The 16,995-nt window shown below is 33.9% G+C and overlaps 1 protein-coding gene across 1 annotated transcript; it reads left to right on the forward strand.

Moving 5' to 3' along the window:
• The first annotated feature begins 86 nt into the window (after positions 1 to 86).
• cahz (carbonic anhydrase) lies at positions 87 to 14,050 on the forward strand. Its single transcript, XM_022679128.2, has 7 exons — positions 87 to 254; positions 1,925 to 2,122; positions 5,344 to 5,462; positions 8,630 to 8,722; positions 8,830 to 8,892; positions 8,990 to 9,145; positions 12,814 to 14,050. The coding sequence occupies exons 1-7, from the start codon at positions 221 to 223 to the stop codon at positions 12,931 to 12,933; spliced, it is 783 nt and encodes a 260-aa protein (XP_022534849.1). The 5' UTR covers positions 87 to 220; the 3' UTR covers positions 12,934 to 14,050.
• Positions 14,051 to 16,995: the final 2,945 nt, after the last annotated feature.

Here is a 16,995-nt window from a genome sequence, read left to right on the forward strand (position 1 = left end):
GGTTAAAAAACTGGTGGAGGCAGAACCCGCCCCGCGCGCGAGGGGGGCAGTGCACTGATGGCCAACCTGCGCTGCCAAACCCACTGATGCTGAGATAGCGCGCGCGTTCAGTCTGCGCGCGCCTGTATATATAAAGGCTGCACCGGTCAGGGGGGTCATCATCATCCAGACCGACTGACTGACTGTGGTGAAGACTCTCAAACAAGGAATACAAGAAAAAATGGCTCACGCTTGGGGATACTCAGAACACGATGGTAAGATGTTGACGATATTTATATAAAAGATTATAAAAAGCAATTCAAAAAAGGTGCAGAATATAAGAAAGTTGCAGAAGAAGCTTTTTTTTTTAATAGTAACTATGCAGAAGTAGAGTATATAAAGCATACAGCTCTGGAAAAAAATAAGAGAACACTTTAGTTTCTGAATCAGTTTATTTTATTTTGATATTTATAGGTATGTGTTTGAGTAAAAGAACATTGTTGTTTTATTTTATAAACTACAGACAACATTTCTCCCAAATTCCCAATAAAAAATATTGTCATTTAGAGCATTTATTTGCAGTAAATGAGAAACGTCCGAAATAACAAAAAGAATGCAGAGCTTTCAGACCTCAAATAATGCTAAGAAAACAAGTTCCTTCATATTCATAAAAGTTTTGATCACAGTTTCAAGCATCTTGGCATGTTCTCCTCCACCAGTCTTACACACTGCTTTTGGAGAACTTTATGCCACTCCTGGTGCAAAAGTGCAAGCAGTTTAGCTTGGTTTGATGGTTTGTGATTCCTCTTGATAATATTACAGATGTTTTCAATTTGGTAAAATCAAAGAAACTCATAATTTTTAGGTGGTCTTTTATTTTTTTTCCAGAGCTGTATATTATATAGAGTTTATAGTGTATATATATATATTTTTTGTTACTTTGTTACTACAGTACTAACCGTAAACAGCCATAATATCTGTCAAATATAGAGTTTTAACTATCTTTACACTCATTACTGGGATGTTTATTTTTGTAAAAAATGTAAAATAAAAAATACTGTAACATACTTTAAGTTGCTGTTTTAGACATGTATGTGTTTCATTGGACAACAACAATATACAAAAGTTGTTATAAGTTTTGATAATAAAAATCTAATTATTACGATTAAAAGGGTCATTAGTACAAGCAAGTAAAAATGTGCAAAATATGAGAAAGTTGCAGAAGTTGCATTTTGTACAAAACTCTCTAAAAAAGTAACTTGGCAGGAGAAGAGAAAAAGATTATGTATATTTTAGTAACATTCTATGGCTGGCCAGTAAATAACAAAATATCAATATATTCAAAACTATTTTGCATAAGTTACACAGGGTATAATATTTATGCAAATAAATAAATAAATAAACAAAAACGTGCATAGGTTGCTGGAACTGGGTTGATTTCAAGAAGAAAGACACTCCTGTGTAATTGTTTTGTGATTATTGTCAAAAATACATATTCCTTAGATACACAATTATATATTTTTTATTGGAATATAACTTTTTTGGTATTAAAATATATATATATATATATATATATATATATATATATATATATATATTAACTGTGCATATATTGCTCCTGCTGCACACCCTCTTACATTAATTTCCTTATACATATGAAACTAAACTGACTTTATCAGAAATGTAAATGTGCATATTTTAATCATAAACAATTACTGTAATTTGAAAATGTAGTTTTAGTCAGTTAATACATTGATAACAGTTTTGGTGCAGTACTTTTTCAACTTTTTTATTGTTGTTTAAGGTTTATTTAAGACAGATATTACTGTAACTATTTGTTTACTCTACTCTTGTACTGTAAAAAAGTAAAAAAGCACCTTTTCACATTTTTTTGTTTCTATTCAATTACATCATGTCATATTAATTAATTCCTTATGTATGACAGGTCCTTCTCATTGGTGTGAGAACTTCCCTGTTGCGAATGGACCCAGACAGTCTCCCATTGATATCATCCCGAGTCAAGCCCAGTTTGACTCCAAGCTCAAGCAGCTTAAGCTGAAGTATGACCCCAGCACCTCCAAGGGCATTCTCAACAATGGCCACTCCTTCCAAGTGGACTTCGCTGACGATGACGACAGATCAGGTTAGTGCATTTATCACTCGATAACACAAGATTTATCTTAATTCATTGACTTCTATAGTCACTATAACCTGAAGAAAACCCTGCACTGTCTGATTGTGCGTGCTTTAATGAAGCATCACTAATCCTCATTGTCGATAGAACATCTTTTTGTTGCTAATTGTCTGGTGGTTCAGCCCTGAGGCATCGTTTGTCAGGAGTGATCAAGTACTAGAACTACAAGCACAATGGCTAAATAGGAAAAGGGTCAAGAAGGAAGGGCTGAGTATTGACAAGAACTTGGCGATACAATACATTAAATGATTAAATGTACAGTCATATAAAATTCAATTAAATTTTTATTTCAATTCAATTTTATTTATATAGCGCTTTTTACAACAAAGGTTGTCACAAAGCCACTTTACAGGAAAAAACAGGTCCACGCCTCTTATGAGCAGCACCACAGAGATGCCAATTTTATGGTGACACAGTGGCAAGGAAAACAGTTTGATCTAATAATAATAGTCAGACATCCACTAATAATAGTAGTACAATACTGCCATCTAGTGGTTAGGGCTTAAACACAATACAAAATGAACCACTTCTGACGCCAATTTTACATGTAAACTTATTTTTTTAATGGTTGTTTATCATTTATTTAAGAGAAATATTACTGTAAATAATAATTTTACGTACTTTTTGGCTCTAAACATTTTTTTAAATTTTATTGTAAAGATACAAAAGTGGATCATACTTTTTTTTTTACAGTGTTTACTGGGATTTTTAGTTCTGTAAAATTACAATAACATATTTTCAAAAATCACAATTACCACAATATTTTATTAACCTATTTAAATTTTATAATGATAATAAAATTTTAATAGATTAATACATTAAAATAATAAAATAAATTCTGTACAAAATTTGCAAAATAACAACAGCAATAAAAAAGTGAAAATCAACAGGCTATTTTTTTCTATTGAATTAAATAACAGCATATTTTATATTAACATTTTCTTATCTAATGATAGATCCTTCCCATTGGTGTGAGAGAACCACTTCTGACACCAATTTTTATATGTAAACTAATCAATACCAACTAAAAATCGATACTATGTTTTTTTTTAATCAATACAGTATTGCAAAACAAAATATTGTGATATTTCGATAAATATCAATTATATTTTCCTACACTTCTTCAAGATGGTGGATTAGTGCTAATAGTTATTTCTTTACATAAAAACACTTAAAACCTTTTTGTTTTAGCCTCACATGAACCTCATTTTAAGCCTAGTAAAGTAAATGTAGTATTGCTGATGATATCGGGCAGGTTCTTATCTGAGGCCTTACGTAATCTTAGTAAAACAGCAGGCAGCTGAGGTGAGGAGATATGGAATTAGCTACAGTATGCAGCTAGGTGGACTGCAGAAATGGAGATGCTAAGCTAACTGCTAAGCTCAGGCTACGCTAACAGACGAATCTGACCACTCTAGGTTCCCTTCACTGCTTCTGAAACAGGAGTAGCAACACGTTTCTCCATGGTTTCAGTCCTCATCTCCTCAGCGATGCTCTGTTTATGCTTCAGACTTAATGGGTTCTATTGTGAGTCTGAGAATGCAGCTAGCCGGTTTGGTGTTCAGCCCAGACTGTCAATTAGCAGAGCCTGCTGAGAATGTGAGCAGCTAAATGAGGACATGTATAGTATTAGCACAGTGCTAATACAGTGCTAAAACCATGTAAAAACATGTCTTAATGGTGTAGAAGAGCTAACTGGGGACATATAGCATATTGCTAACTAGAACAGAGATAATTGGCTTTCATTAGATGTTATTAACTGTTAGCTGTGTTAGCATTTTCACTAAATGTCACTGAAGAAAGAGAAATGGTTTTAATGATTTACTGTTGTTTGGTAAAATAGGTGTCAGTGGACATTTTTCTCTAGCTATATATTTTTGTGTTCTGTGCTAAAATTGATTTTTGCTATTTTTGTGGACAGTGGGCATTACTTTTTAATACGGCTCCTAAGTTATAATTATAAATAAGTCAATATAAGATACCAATTCATAACTAGGAGATACTAAGTGTTAATTATTAGATGCTAAGTCATAATTATGAGATAGTAAGTCCTAATTATGAGATGCTAAGTCATAATTATGAGATAGTAAGTCCTAATTATAAGATGCTAAGTCATAATTATGAGATAGTAAGTCTTAATTATGAGATGCTAAATTATAACTAAGAGATACTAAGTCTGGGGCTATTATTTCATAATTAAGTATCTCATAGTTCTGACTTATTATCTCATAATTATGGGTTAGTGGAGGACCCTTATTTTTTTCCAAGTGGCAGAAATGGGCTTCCATAGTTCCGTACACCCTGAGTATTAGTATTAGCGCTAAGCTAACACTGCTGCAAATGTACACTTTTTGGTCTGTTCTAAAGTAAGCACAGATATTTAAATCTCGTTTTTTTATCTCAAGCTTGGTCCTGCTAATTATCTAGCTTGGTTAGGATTATTATGCTTGTGGAACAAAAACAAAAAACAAACATAGCCAATGCTTGTCAAATTCGTTTAGCAGGGTTACATAATGCTTTGTTGTATGTAATTTTTTTTACAGTGACTTTTTCAATAAAGCTGCTGTTGGTTTTCTCTCATACTACAAAGTTTCAACAAAGTGACACATTCTCAACAAATGCCATAGAAATAGTTTTAGTTGATCCCTTTGTCACTCTTAATTCTTAATTCTGTATGTTGGTGGTTAATCTCTAGACAGAGGGGTTTCAGTACAGCCTCTGAAGGACTAACCAATGGGAGAGCTTGCTTGCTGGTATCTGCCTAGATACTGCAGACAACAAGGTCTTGATTGGACAGTTTTCTGTTTGGCAAAAAAAAGGCAAAACTTTTAGAACTTCCTATTTTTCCCCTATTTTGAGTCTCTGAAATCATCAGTAAGGAGTTATCAGTAAGATTCAATGTGCTTCTTTTTATTTTTGGTATTATTATTATTATTATTATTATTATTATTTATTTATTTAATTTCAAACCAATATCTCACCCAAAATATTTATGAATCTAAAAATAAATAAAAGTTTAAAAATGATGTAGATCATGCTAAGTAACTCCCACTAGAAAATTGTATTGCTCTAATTGCACATTGGCACAGCCCAGACATTTATATGACATAGACTAAAGTGTATAAACTATTAATAAGAATATAAGTGGAGTGTGTGTTGTGTTTTTGCAGTTCTAACTGGAGGTCCCGTGACTGGAACATACAGACTCAAGCAGTTCCACTTTCACTGGGGAGGTGCTGACGACAGAGGATCGGAACACACTGTTGGGGGCACTAAGTTTCCCTGTGAGGTAAGGATTCCACATCAGCAGAGCTTGCATGATGATTTCACATGAGTGTGTGATGCCATTATTGCAAGGGGGATTTTTTTTTTATTTCTGTTGGGTTTAACTTTCTCCAAAATTATGTAGGATTATGGCATCTTTGGTCATTTGCGATGGTGCCATAGAAAAAATACACTTTCATGAAGAACGCTTCAACAGCTGCTTCTGTAATGTGTTAGAAACATTATTTTAAAAGTCTAAAACCGTGAGATTAATAAAGCAATTCTGTACTAATAGATAGTCAGCAATTTAAAGGACACATATTATGGAAAATCTTTTCCACATTGTTTTCTACATTGTTTTTAAATTACATTTTAATTCAGTATGTTAAATATGTAAACACCCAGCATGTTTAGCCTGCAGGATTTAAGCCCCACCCCTTTAATGCTGATGTTATAAGGAGTGTTTCAGTCTGGACTGCTCAAAACAGAGATTATTCAATTGGTCATAGACTTAACAAGGCTTAAAAAATGGAATACTGTTGTATTTAAAAAATATGGAATTTTTGGTTATAAATACACCAAAAATGTAAGGATTTAATGTAAAATATGGGCCATTTAAATGCAACACCCTCTACTGCTGAAGTTATAAGGAGTGTTTCAGTATAGACTGCTTTTGAATAAGGCACAGTGCAGGGCTGCCAATCAAAATAGAGCTCATATGCATATAGTTTAGTGTGTTGAGTTTTAGAGAGTTGACAAAAGAGCCTTTTGTTTAATTCTAAGGAAAAAAGAAAATTTGGGCACACAAAAAATATTGGTTTTGGAATTTTTGGTTCATAAAAGTTAAATGTATAAAATATATAAATAATGTGCTACTATGTGCATTTGTTTTTACAAGTGTTATTTTACTGAGTGCATCAAAGCCTATGAAACTGGCACACACTATTTCTGTTTAATTATAATGGTACTATCTATTTATTAACAATTATTAATTTATTTATTTAGGAACATCTTGTGCGTTGTGGATTTTAATAATAGAAATCAGCCACAAAATCAAAGAAATTAAATTAAAGATAATGAATGCAGGATTTCTAGCATAGGAATAGCAAGACATTATTAAATCTTTAAAACAACGTAAATAAATAATGCTCTGTAATTATCTATTTATAGCGACGTCTAGTGAAAGCATTCGACTCGCGATGTTGTTACCGCTTTGCAAATTTGAGACATTGAGGATAATTAATTGATGTCCTAGTGCTTTCACAGTTGTTGGAATGTTTCCTAATTGTTCACAGCTTATTATACATTATTTATTGTCTTCTAAACTGTAGAATAACTGAATATTTTTTTATTATTCATCTTGTCACAATACGTTGACTAAATCAAGAATACTGTTACTGGGCAGTCTGTCTGCATTTGCTGTAGTAGCTTCCTCTTCTTCTTCATCTTGGAAGGCTGTATTCTATATGTTGGAACATTGTTGTTAACAGTTTGATTGCATTGAGCCTAATGAGAGCATTATTAGGCCTGGATTGGATGATCTGGTCCATCACTCTAGAGAACAGCAGAATACACAGATAGGAGTTGGACACAGATACTGTGTAAACTATTGATGTGTGAGGCAGCCATCTTGGATTCTGAACTAAGCATTGGTGACGTTGACGGAAATGTTGGGGTTGTTCCAGTTGAAATGTTCTACATGTAAGTTTAAATGGAATTCAGTAGGGTTGGGTATCACCACTGATTTCCCAGTTCGGTTTTATTCCGATTCATAAAGTTCCGATTCGATTCAAAATTGATTCATTTAGGGAAATTTCGGTTACAATAAAAATTGTAGTTTGAATATGGAATGTTATAATTAAAATATTAGTGTTTATATTATGAAGACTTATCACAAGTTACATTAGTTTTTTTAATATCATTTAATGTAGCTTAGTTAATTGCGCCACCGTGCTTCACATCTCTATACAGGTTTGGAATGGCCACTGGCCAATGGGTAAAATATAACGTGCTTCCAGAACATTAATGAGGCTTCGGAAGCCGTCGTTTTCAACAACACTGTATGTATACTGACATTTTAGTTGCATAAAACAAAAACATAACATGCTTCAAAAATGTCTTATTTATTTGCAAATAAAAGTGTATTTTACTTAAAGCCACTAGTTCAGATGTGATACTACAATAAGCATAATGACAATAAAATGACAACAAGCTAAATGAATAAGGTTAAGAAAGAAAACTTTATGAAATTCAAAGGAAAAACCCGCTAAGCTAACGGTAGCTTCACCCGGTCAGGTCTTACTTTAAATTAAGTACAGGCAAAAACAACACTGTAAAACAACTTAAAACACTGTTAAATGTACTAGTTTGATAAACCCATGCAGCAGTGAGTGTAAATACAGGATAAATTGCTTACATTTGTACAGAAACTCCCCCGCAGTACTGACATACCTCGTGTTCATTCTCCAGCGCCCAAAAAAAAAAAAAACTTTGCTTTTTCGAGCAGCACCCTCTGGCTGGGGTGATCAGTTGGGCACTGGAATGCGAGACGTTGACTCTGTACGCATAAACAGGGAAAATGGGCTAATTCTAAGGATCGATCTTGGCTTCATATGAATCTATATTGAATCATTCAAATGAAGATAGTTTTTTTTTTAACACATCCCTAAAATTCAGTATAATGACATGAAAGACATGATTGGTTCATTCATTTGTCTCTTTCAATTACTGTGTGTTGGAGATAGAACAGCTTTATTTTATAGGGCTTTTTTATGTAACTCATTTGACACTCAAGCTAAAAGTGAAAACAGCATATTGTCGCTGTCCAATGAAAAACAAGTATGTCCAAAACAGCAACTTTACAGCACAGAGAACAAAAACCCTTCTAAACTTTCAGTGGAAGTCAATGTAAAAAGAGTTTATTTCAGGTAATTTTAAAGAATTTGTATTGGTCCGTTAATCAAGACATTTTGCGTAAAGGACAGTATGTGTGCTTAAGTTATGTAGAAATCTAAAAATAGACAAAAATGAAGATACTTGCTTTTCATTAGACAGCGACGATTTGCAGGTGCAGATGTTGTGTTTCCCTATAAAGAGACAGGGATTAAGCCGAGAAGAAAAGAAAATATAGTCTACAACTAGGGTCATTTTTTAAATGTTTGTTCTCTTTTTGTCTCATTTTTATCTCTTCAGCTCCATCTGGTGCACTGGAACACCAAGTACCCAAACTTTGGCGAGGCCGTCAGCAAGCCCGATGGTCTGGCTGTCGTTGGAGTTTTCCTGAAGGTCAGTGATTTAACATGATTTACTGTGTACAGTAGATACTATTCATGGGATTTAATGCATATATAGATTAATGTAACGTGCATTTTTTTGTTCTTTTTTGCTCTCAGATTGGGGGCGCCAATCCCAGCCTGCAGAAAGTACTGGATGCCTGTGATGCCATCAAATCAAAGGTGATTATCTTTTGATTATGCTATAATCAAAAGATAATCATGCTATATCTATATTTGTTTATTATTTGTCTCTGTGTTTTGCTTCTTTTTCCCACAGGGAAAGCAAACCACATTCTCTAACTTCGATCCTAAGACCCTGCTGCCTGCCACTCTGCAGTACTGGACTTATGAGGGCTCTCTGACCACACCCCCTCTGCACGAAAGCGTTACCTGGATTGTCCTGAGAGATCCGATCAGCGTCAGCCCTGCTCAGGTATGATGTCCCATCAGGAAAGGTGGATATTACTCATGTGTGTTATTAGTGCGTGTTGTGCTGGTGGTATGAGTCAGATGCAGCAGTGCTTCTGGAGTTTTTGAACATTGTTTCCATTATACAGTTTCTTTGATTTTGCTATTTATAGGTATATGTTTGAGTGAAATGAACATTGTTGTTTTATTCTATAAACTACGGACTACATTTCTCCCAAATTCCAAATAAAAATATTCTCATTTAGAGCATCTATTCGCAGAAAATGAGAAATGGCTGAATTATCATAAAAGATGCAGAGCTGTCAGACCTCAAATAATGCAAAGAAAACAAGTTTATATTCATATTAAGTTTGAAGAGTTCAGAAATCAATATTTGGTGGAATAACCCTGGTTTTTAATCACAGATTTCATGCATCTTGGCATCATGTTCTCCTTCACCAGTCTTACACACTGCTTTTGGAACTTTATGCCTTTACGCCTGGTGCAAAAATTCAAGCAGTTCAGTTTGGTTTGATGGCTTGTGATCATCCATCTCCCTTCCTGGAAAAAAACAAAACAAGAGACCACTTAAAAAAACGTTTCATTGATTTTACCAAATTGAAAACCTCTGGAATATAATCAAAAGAAAGATGGATGATCACAAACAATCAAACCAAGCTGAACTGATTACATTTTTGCACCAGGAGTGGCATAAAGTTATCCAAAAGGAGTGTGTAAGATTGGTGGAGGAGAACATGACAAGATGCATGAAAACTGTGATTAATAACCAGGGTTATTCCACCAAATATTGATCTAAAACTTTTTAAATATGAACTTGTTTTCTTTGCATCATTTGAGATCCAAAGGCTCTGCATATTTTTGTTATTTCAGCCATTTCTCATTTTCTGCAAATAAATGCTCTAAATGACAATATTTCTATTTGGTATTTGAGAGAAATGTTGTCTGTAGTTTATAGAATAAAACAACATAAACTTATAAATAACAACATCAGAGAAACTTATTCAGAAACTGAAGTGGTCTCTTCATTTTTTTTCAGAGCTGTAGAATATCATGACATTATTTATATAGCTTCAGATATCATAGCCTATAATATTTATTTTGTAGGGCAGAGTGACCTTTGCTCTACCAGTGCACTTCTGAACTGGCGTGACATTAATGATGATAAGTTAATCATTATTCAAAATCAACTTAATTAGTTAATATGTTAATATTTACACAGGCTAGTCACACAGTGTGGCCTTGGTGCACAAAGTTTTACGTCAGTGGAAAAAAAAAAAAAAAACGGGGAGGGCCCTTTTCTCATAGCCTCCTGTTTAGCGAGATTACATTATCTAAATTCTCCTTAAAGTTTACGCTGGCCTGGATACGCTGCCAGTATCATTTATGATGCTGTGGCCACACCCACCTGTAGTGCAACAGAGGCTGAAAGATATTGTAAGGTTTAGTTTAGTTTTTTTTATGTTTATGTTTAAAGCCACAGAAAAAGCTAAAAATGATGAGTTTCTTTGATTTTACCAAACTGAAAACCTCTGGAATATAATCAAGAGGAAGATGGATGATCACAAGCCATCAAACCAAGCTGAACTGCTTGAATGTTTGCACCAGGAGTGGTTTCATAAAGTTATCCAAAAGCCGTGTGTGAGACTGGTGGAGGAGAACATGCCAAGATACATGAAAACTGTGATTAAACCAGGGTTATTCCACCAAATATTGATTTCTGAACTCTTAAAACTTTGTGAGTGTGCTCAGTGTCCTAATGCTATTAGCATAGCCGCCACTTAGCTATTTTTCATGTTTTTGCTCATTTTATGCCAAAAAATAATAATTCCTTTTACTTTAATTCCTGCTAATCAATACATAAAGAGTAACAGGAATGAGTGTCAGTAACAGGAGTGAGTTCCATTAACAGGAGGGATTTTTTTTTATCATGAAAATAACAATTATTTGAACATGCAGTCAAACATTTCTTTAAAATTAATACTTTCTTAAGAGAAAATTGATGACGTTTTGTAGCCATTTTTAGCTTGTAAAAAAATAAATGAAGCTGCCAGACTTTTACCAGTACATGTTTTAATAGTTTATATATTTATAGTTATTAGATTATTAGATATTTATGTTATTAGATTATAAGTTGAAATGAAACGATTAAAAAATGAGTTTAATTTGGAACAGTTACAGCAAGCAAATGGCACCCATTTGGTGGAATGAACCATTTACATTCCAACTCAATGTTGTACATTCAGCACTGTTTGCTAATCCGGATAGCTAAAAACATCAAAAAAATAAATAATTTACACTTTTCTTTATATAGCTGAGGACTTTTAAATATTATAAAGTATTTAGACATTGAATTTTGTATTAATCAGCATGGAATTTTTTAAACATCATAAACAAAACAACTTAAATAAAATAAAACAGCTACTATAATGCCTCATTCATGTGAATAAGCTCCAGTGGGAAATATTGAGTCCACATATTGCATGATTATACGTTGTTATGGTGATTATCATGATCAGATTTTGATCAGACTACTAAAAAAATGATAACTGAATTACTTTAGATACAAATGATTGACAGTTATTAATACAGACTACAGCAGAGGTCATTTACCCTGTATTCCTGCAATGAGACACAAACATGAACGAGCTACTCACTAAATTTATCAGATTCAATTTTGAAATAAGTGTCAATATACAGAAATGGGTCCAGGTTTTTAATGATTGAAGATGATGATGCTAAAAATATACAGTAACACTGTACATTGAGGGTGACCCTCATTTTTTGTTGGGAAAAAAATAAACTTAAAAACAAAAAAGAGTAAAGCACAACAAAAAACTTAGTATGGTGTAATTAATATGAAGTTTAATTAAATTAAGATTGTATTAATAAAAGAGCAAAGATGGTAAGATAGGAAGGTAAAGAGGTCTAAGAAAAATATGTAGTCAAAATTAAATAAAAAAACGCAAGATCAAACAAAAAATAACTAAAGCTAGTGATGTATTCACTAAAATCATAGATAGATAGATAGATAGATAGATAGATAGATAGATAGATAGATAGATAGATAGATAGATAGATAAAATGCAATGGAACTGGTTGTACAGATGTATACTGTAGCCTTCTGCCTATAGATAGCATAGCTAGATAGCTGAATGAGATCAATACTCAGGTGATGCAACAGTTTATAATACTCAAATAGAACAGTAGGGTTGAATCATGGGAAGTGTAGTGAAAAGAATAGAGTTGACGGAGGCAGAAGGCTACAGAAAGGCACAATTATACTATACTATGTCATTTTTTAACTGATTGTGAATCTGAATGTGATCAAATACGCAATTTTGCAAGTCTAAGGGTTAAAGAGTGAACTCACTGTCGTCTATGTCGGCTTTGTTTGCTCTGATTATGAGGAGATACTCCATTCATTAGACTCTCAGTGGAGACAGAGAGATAGTCAAAGATGCTTTATTGGAGTGTTGGCACACTAAGGCAGATGAGCAAATTTCTGGACTTGGGTTTGCATCTCATTATCACTTTCTTTTTTTTGGGGACATGGCTGGTGGTGATTCCAGTATTACGTAAACTAACTCTCCCACTCTTTCTCTCTCTCTCTCTCTCACTCTTTCTCTCTTTCTTTATCTCTTTCTCTCCCTCTTTCTCTCGCTCGTTCTCTAGATGGCAAAATTCCGTAGTCTGCTGTTCAGCGCAGATGGAGAGACCCCTCGCTGCATGGTGGATAATTACAGACCACCACAGCCCCTGAAAGGACGTAAAGTCTGCTGCTCCTTCAAATAAACTGCAGTCCAGCCCAGTGCCTTAACGTTGTCATGCATTCAAAATTCAAAAAAGCGAACTCAAACCGTTTTCAATGTCATTTTCTTTAGTTTTAGCATTTTATTTAAAATTGCATTATTTTTATTATGTTTTCCTTTTATTTAGTTTTGTTTTCTTTGTGTTTTGTTTAGTTTTGTTGAGTTTTCATTTATTTAGTCATTTTCATTTAGTTTTTTCATTTATTTTGCTTGTTTTATCCTTTTGTTTTTTGTTTTTCTTTTAACATTGAATTTTTGGCCCATATCAGTTATTCGTGCCTATGTGTGAAAACCATTAGCTTTAGCTTTAACTTTAGCTGATAGCTATATTCATCAATCCATCAGCTTTTGAAGTGCGTCATCATAGCTAGCTTTGTGTTCACCCTGGATAAATCATGATGCTTCACGTTTTTTCTCTTGTGATCTAGGTTTGATTACTGTGCACAAAAATATATATATATATAACAGAGCACTTAATATTAAATCCCAAAGCCAAACCACTCCATTATAGTATATGAATTATTATTATCATCTTGTGTGCTTTTTACTGAAACATTGTTAAACCACACTTTAGCTATGCAGACCTACAGCACTCTACAAATACGCCATATACTTATATATATGGATGATGTGATGTCATTGGCTGTTTTACATCATACCCTGATGAAATGAAATCATGATGATTATTATTATGATTTTTTATTGCGTGTGAATTAAGTGCCAGTATAGGAGTTGCCTACTTAAATGAACAGCAATAGCAAACCAGGGAAATTTTGAAGGGATGTGTTGAAGTGTTTGGAGAAAAATGCTTGACTTTGTATTTTGAGATTATTAGAGAATAATGTTACACTTGCTACACTATGTATTACGAGACTTGGTTGTCAAAAGGATGAATATGAATAAAAGCAATATACACATATATATATATATATATATATATATATATATATATATATATATATATATATATATATGTGTGAAGATTTTAAGATCAGATGTAGAATAATTTATGTCGTTTATCTGAATATTGGATTTTATGAGCAACAAATGAATATATTTTAAAAGATTACAAAATAAAAGTGATTTTGTTTGTCTGAAAATATCTGGTGTGTTGGTTTGTTGTTCATTCCTTGTGTCACAAAACATGCTAATTAATTTATATATATATATATATATATATATATATATATATATATATATATATATATATATATATATATACTACATAATACTACAGAAGGGGTGTCCACATATATCAGGACATATGATGTACAGTATATACCTTACTGTCCAATGACAAACAAGTACCTCAATTTTTGTCGATTTTTACTTACATTACTCCATAATTTCAACCAACCGTTCCGTTTACACTGTTTAAAAATTTCTTGATATATGGACCAATAGAATTTCTCCAAATTTACCTGAAATAAACTGCAATAAATACATTTTTACATTGGCTTCCATTGAAAGTAAAGAAGGTTTAATCTCTCTCCTCTAAAGTTGCTATTTTAGAGACACTTGATTTTCATTGGACAGTGAGGATATATACAGGGGTTGGACAATGAAACTGAAACACCTGGTTTTAGACCACAATAATTTATTGTGGTGACGGACAGTTCTGGTGGAAACAGGAGAGTTGAGGTGCACATTGAATTCTGCCATGATTTGGGCAGCCGTGGTTTTATGTTTTTTGGATACAATCTGGGTTAGCACCTGAACATCCCTTTCAGACAGCTTCCTCTTACAGCATCCACAGTTAATCCTGTTGGATGTGGTTCATCCTTTTGGTGGTATGCTGACATTACCCTGGATACCGGGGGTATTGGTACATCACAAAGACTTACTTGTGCAATGTGCAATTAATGGCACAAGTCTACTGTGCCTGCAGGCCTGATCTGTCATCACTAGAGAATTTATGGAGCATTTCTGTTGAAAATGAATCATATCTTGTAATGGCTAGGGGCCGGCCGAGTGCTTCTTCGGCCGCCAGGGGGAGGTCTTGAGCCCCTAATCAGACCTGATCCACTCCACCTGGGTTTGCCCCTATATAAACCCTGAGATTCAGGTCCTCGGGGCTGGATCTTTGAAGCTCGTGAGAGCGAATCTATGCCCGATTTTTCTCTGAGCTCCGGCTCTCATTTCCCTTCTTTCCTATCCACGGCAAGTGCCGTTTTTCCCTCTCGAGTTTGGTGTGGCTGTGTAGAGCTGTGTGCTCCACCGCTCTCCTCTTGTTCTCTGAGTCTTTGTTTGTTTGTGTGTGTGTGTGTGTGTTGCAGCCCGCGAGGCACGCGGTGTGCTCACCTTTTCTCTCCCCTCGCTGTTCCTCTCCTCTCTGGTGGAGCAGCGTTTAATGCATAAGAACCCCAGTTCACTTCTTTGTTTAGTTTGGAAGCTCTTTTGTTTTCACCTCGTTTTATAAGAGGTAGCCGCACTTCCTAGGCGATCTTTATTTACGTTTTCTCCCCCTCTCTCTCACTTACGCTCGGCGCGAGGTTTGTTTTGCACCGGTTTTTTTCCTCCGCCCGTTTTCGTTGCTCCGCCCCTTTCGGCGGAGCCTTATAAGGCGATTAAAGCGGCCGTGTCCCAATCTGCTCGCTGGTTCAGCGGTTAGAGCATTGGGCTGCGGCCGCAACAGCCTGGGTTCGATCCCCGCGTGGAGCGGGGTTTAATAAGGACTTACATATATATATATATATATATATATAAATAAATAAAGATATATATATATACACACATAATATTATTATATAATATTATATATCCTATTAATATATATATTAACGATTAGATATTATTATTATTATTATTATCATTATTATTATTATTATTATTTCCCTTTTTTCTTGAGTTTACCTGATTTGAGATCTACTGTTCTGCCACTGGGTTCTACAACTCTCTGGGCTGGAGTGCCACCTATCTGTAGCACTCCAACCCATTACATATCTGGATCAACACTTTTTGTGAGCTGTTTCACCACAGAAGACACAAGTGATAAAGTGTTTCGGGTGTTATTTTGTCCCATTCTTTCAACAAACACATCTAAAAGATGTGCAAAATAGAGCATAGATCAGGCCCAAAAAATCTGACCCGACCCGGTGTTCTGTCGAATTGTCCTACCTTGTCGAATCTTGCTGCTCTAATGTATATTTAAGTGTAAAAATACAAAATAAGCACTATTTTAGGGCATGTACCCAGTGATGTACATTATTAGATTTGGATTGTGTAAATCATTGTTTCATGGCAATGTTATAGCAAATATAGCTCATTACAAACTGCTTTTGTATTTAGCTATGAAATAATTGTAATTATTAGTTTCCATTTACACATTTGTGCAGTGACAGTGCGTCCAGGTTGTTTAATGCACGTAAACCCCCCTAAAACAGAGGAATTCTAAATAAAAACAAGAGAAATAATTAAATTGTGTTGGTCAGCACACAGTGTTGGGAAGGTTACTTTTAAAATGTAATCCCTTACAGATTACTGATTACATCACTCAAAATGTAATTTGTAACGTAATCAGTTACATTACTTCAAGTGAGTAACGTAATCTGATTACTTTGGATTACTTTAAATATTGTCATTTTTTTAAGCCTGAATGAATGTAACAAATAGATAAACAAATAAAACAGCCTTTTCAATCACTCTATAAAAATACTTATGAAACCATTTCATCAAACAATTTTATAAAACACTTCTATAAATTGATGATAAAACCATTTAAAACCAAACAATGTAACAACAACCGTAAGCTATCTATTTGCAGGTTTGCCACCAGTGTTAATTTTGACAACAAATTGTGATTTAGTCTTAGTCATAGTCTTGTGACGAAAATAGTATTTAGTTTTAGTCACAATTTAGTCATCTGAAATGTTTTTAGTTTTAGTTGACTTAAGGTCATAAGAATATAGTCGACTAAAATTACAGTAAATTTAGTCGACTAAAATGTAAAGGGTGTAAATGTAAATGCTTGTTCATCAGTTCCCTTGAATTATTAACTATACACTTATACGAAATGAAACGTTTAATAACCAATTGAGTAATATTG

This window comes from Astyanax mexicanus, chromosome 4, assembly GCF_023375975.1.
Source record: "Astyanax mexicanus isolate ESR-SI-001 chromosome 4, AstMex3_surface, whole genome shotgun sequence".
NCBI classification, from domain to species: domain Eukaryota; kingdom Metazoa; phylum Chordata; class Actinopteri; order Characiformes; family Acestrorhamphidae; genus Astyanax; species Astyanax mexicanus.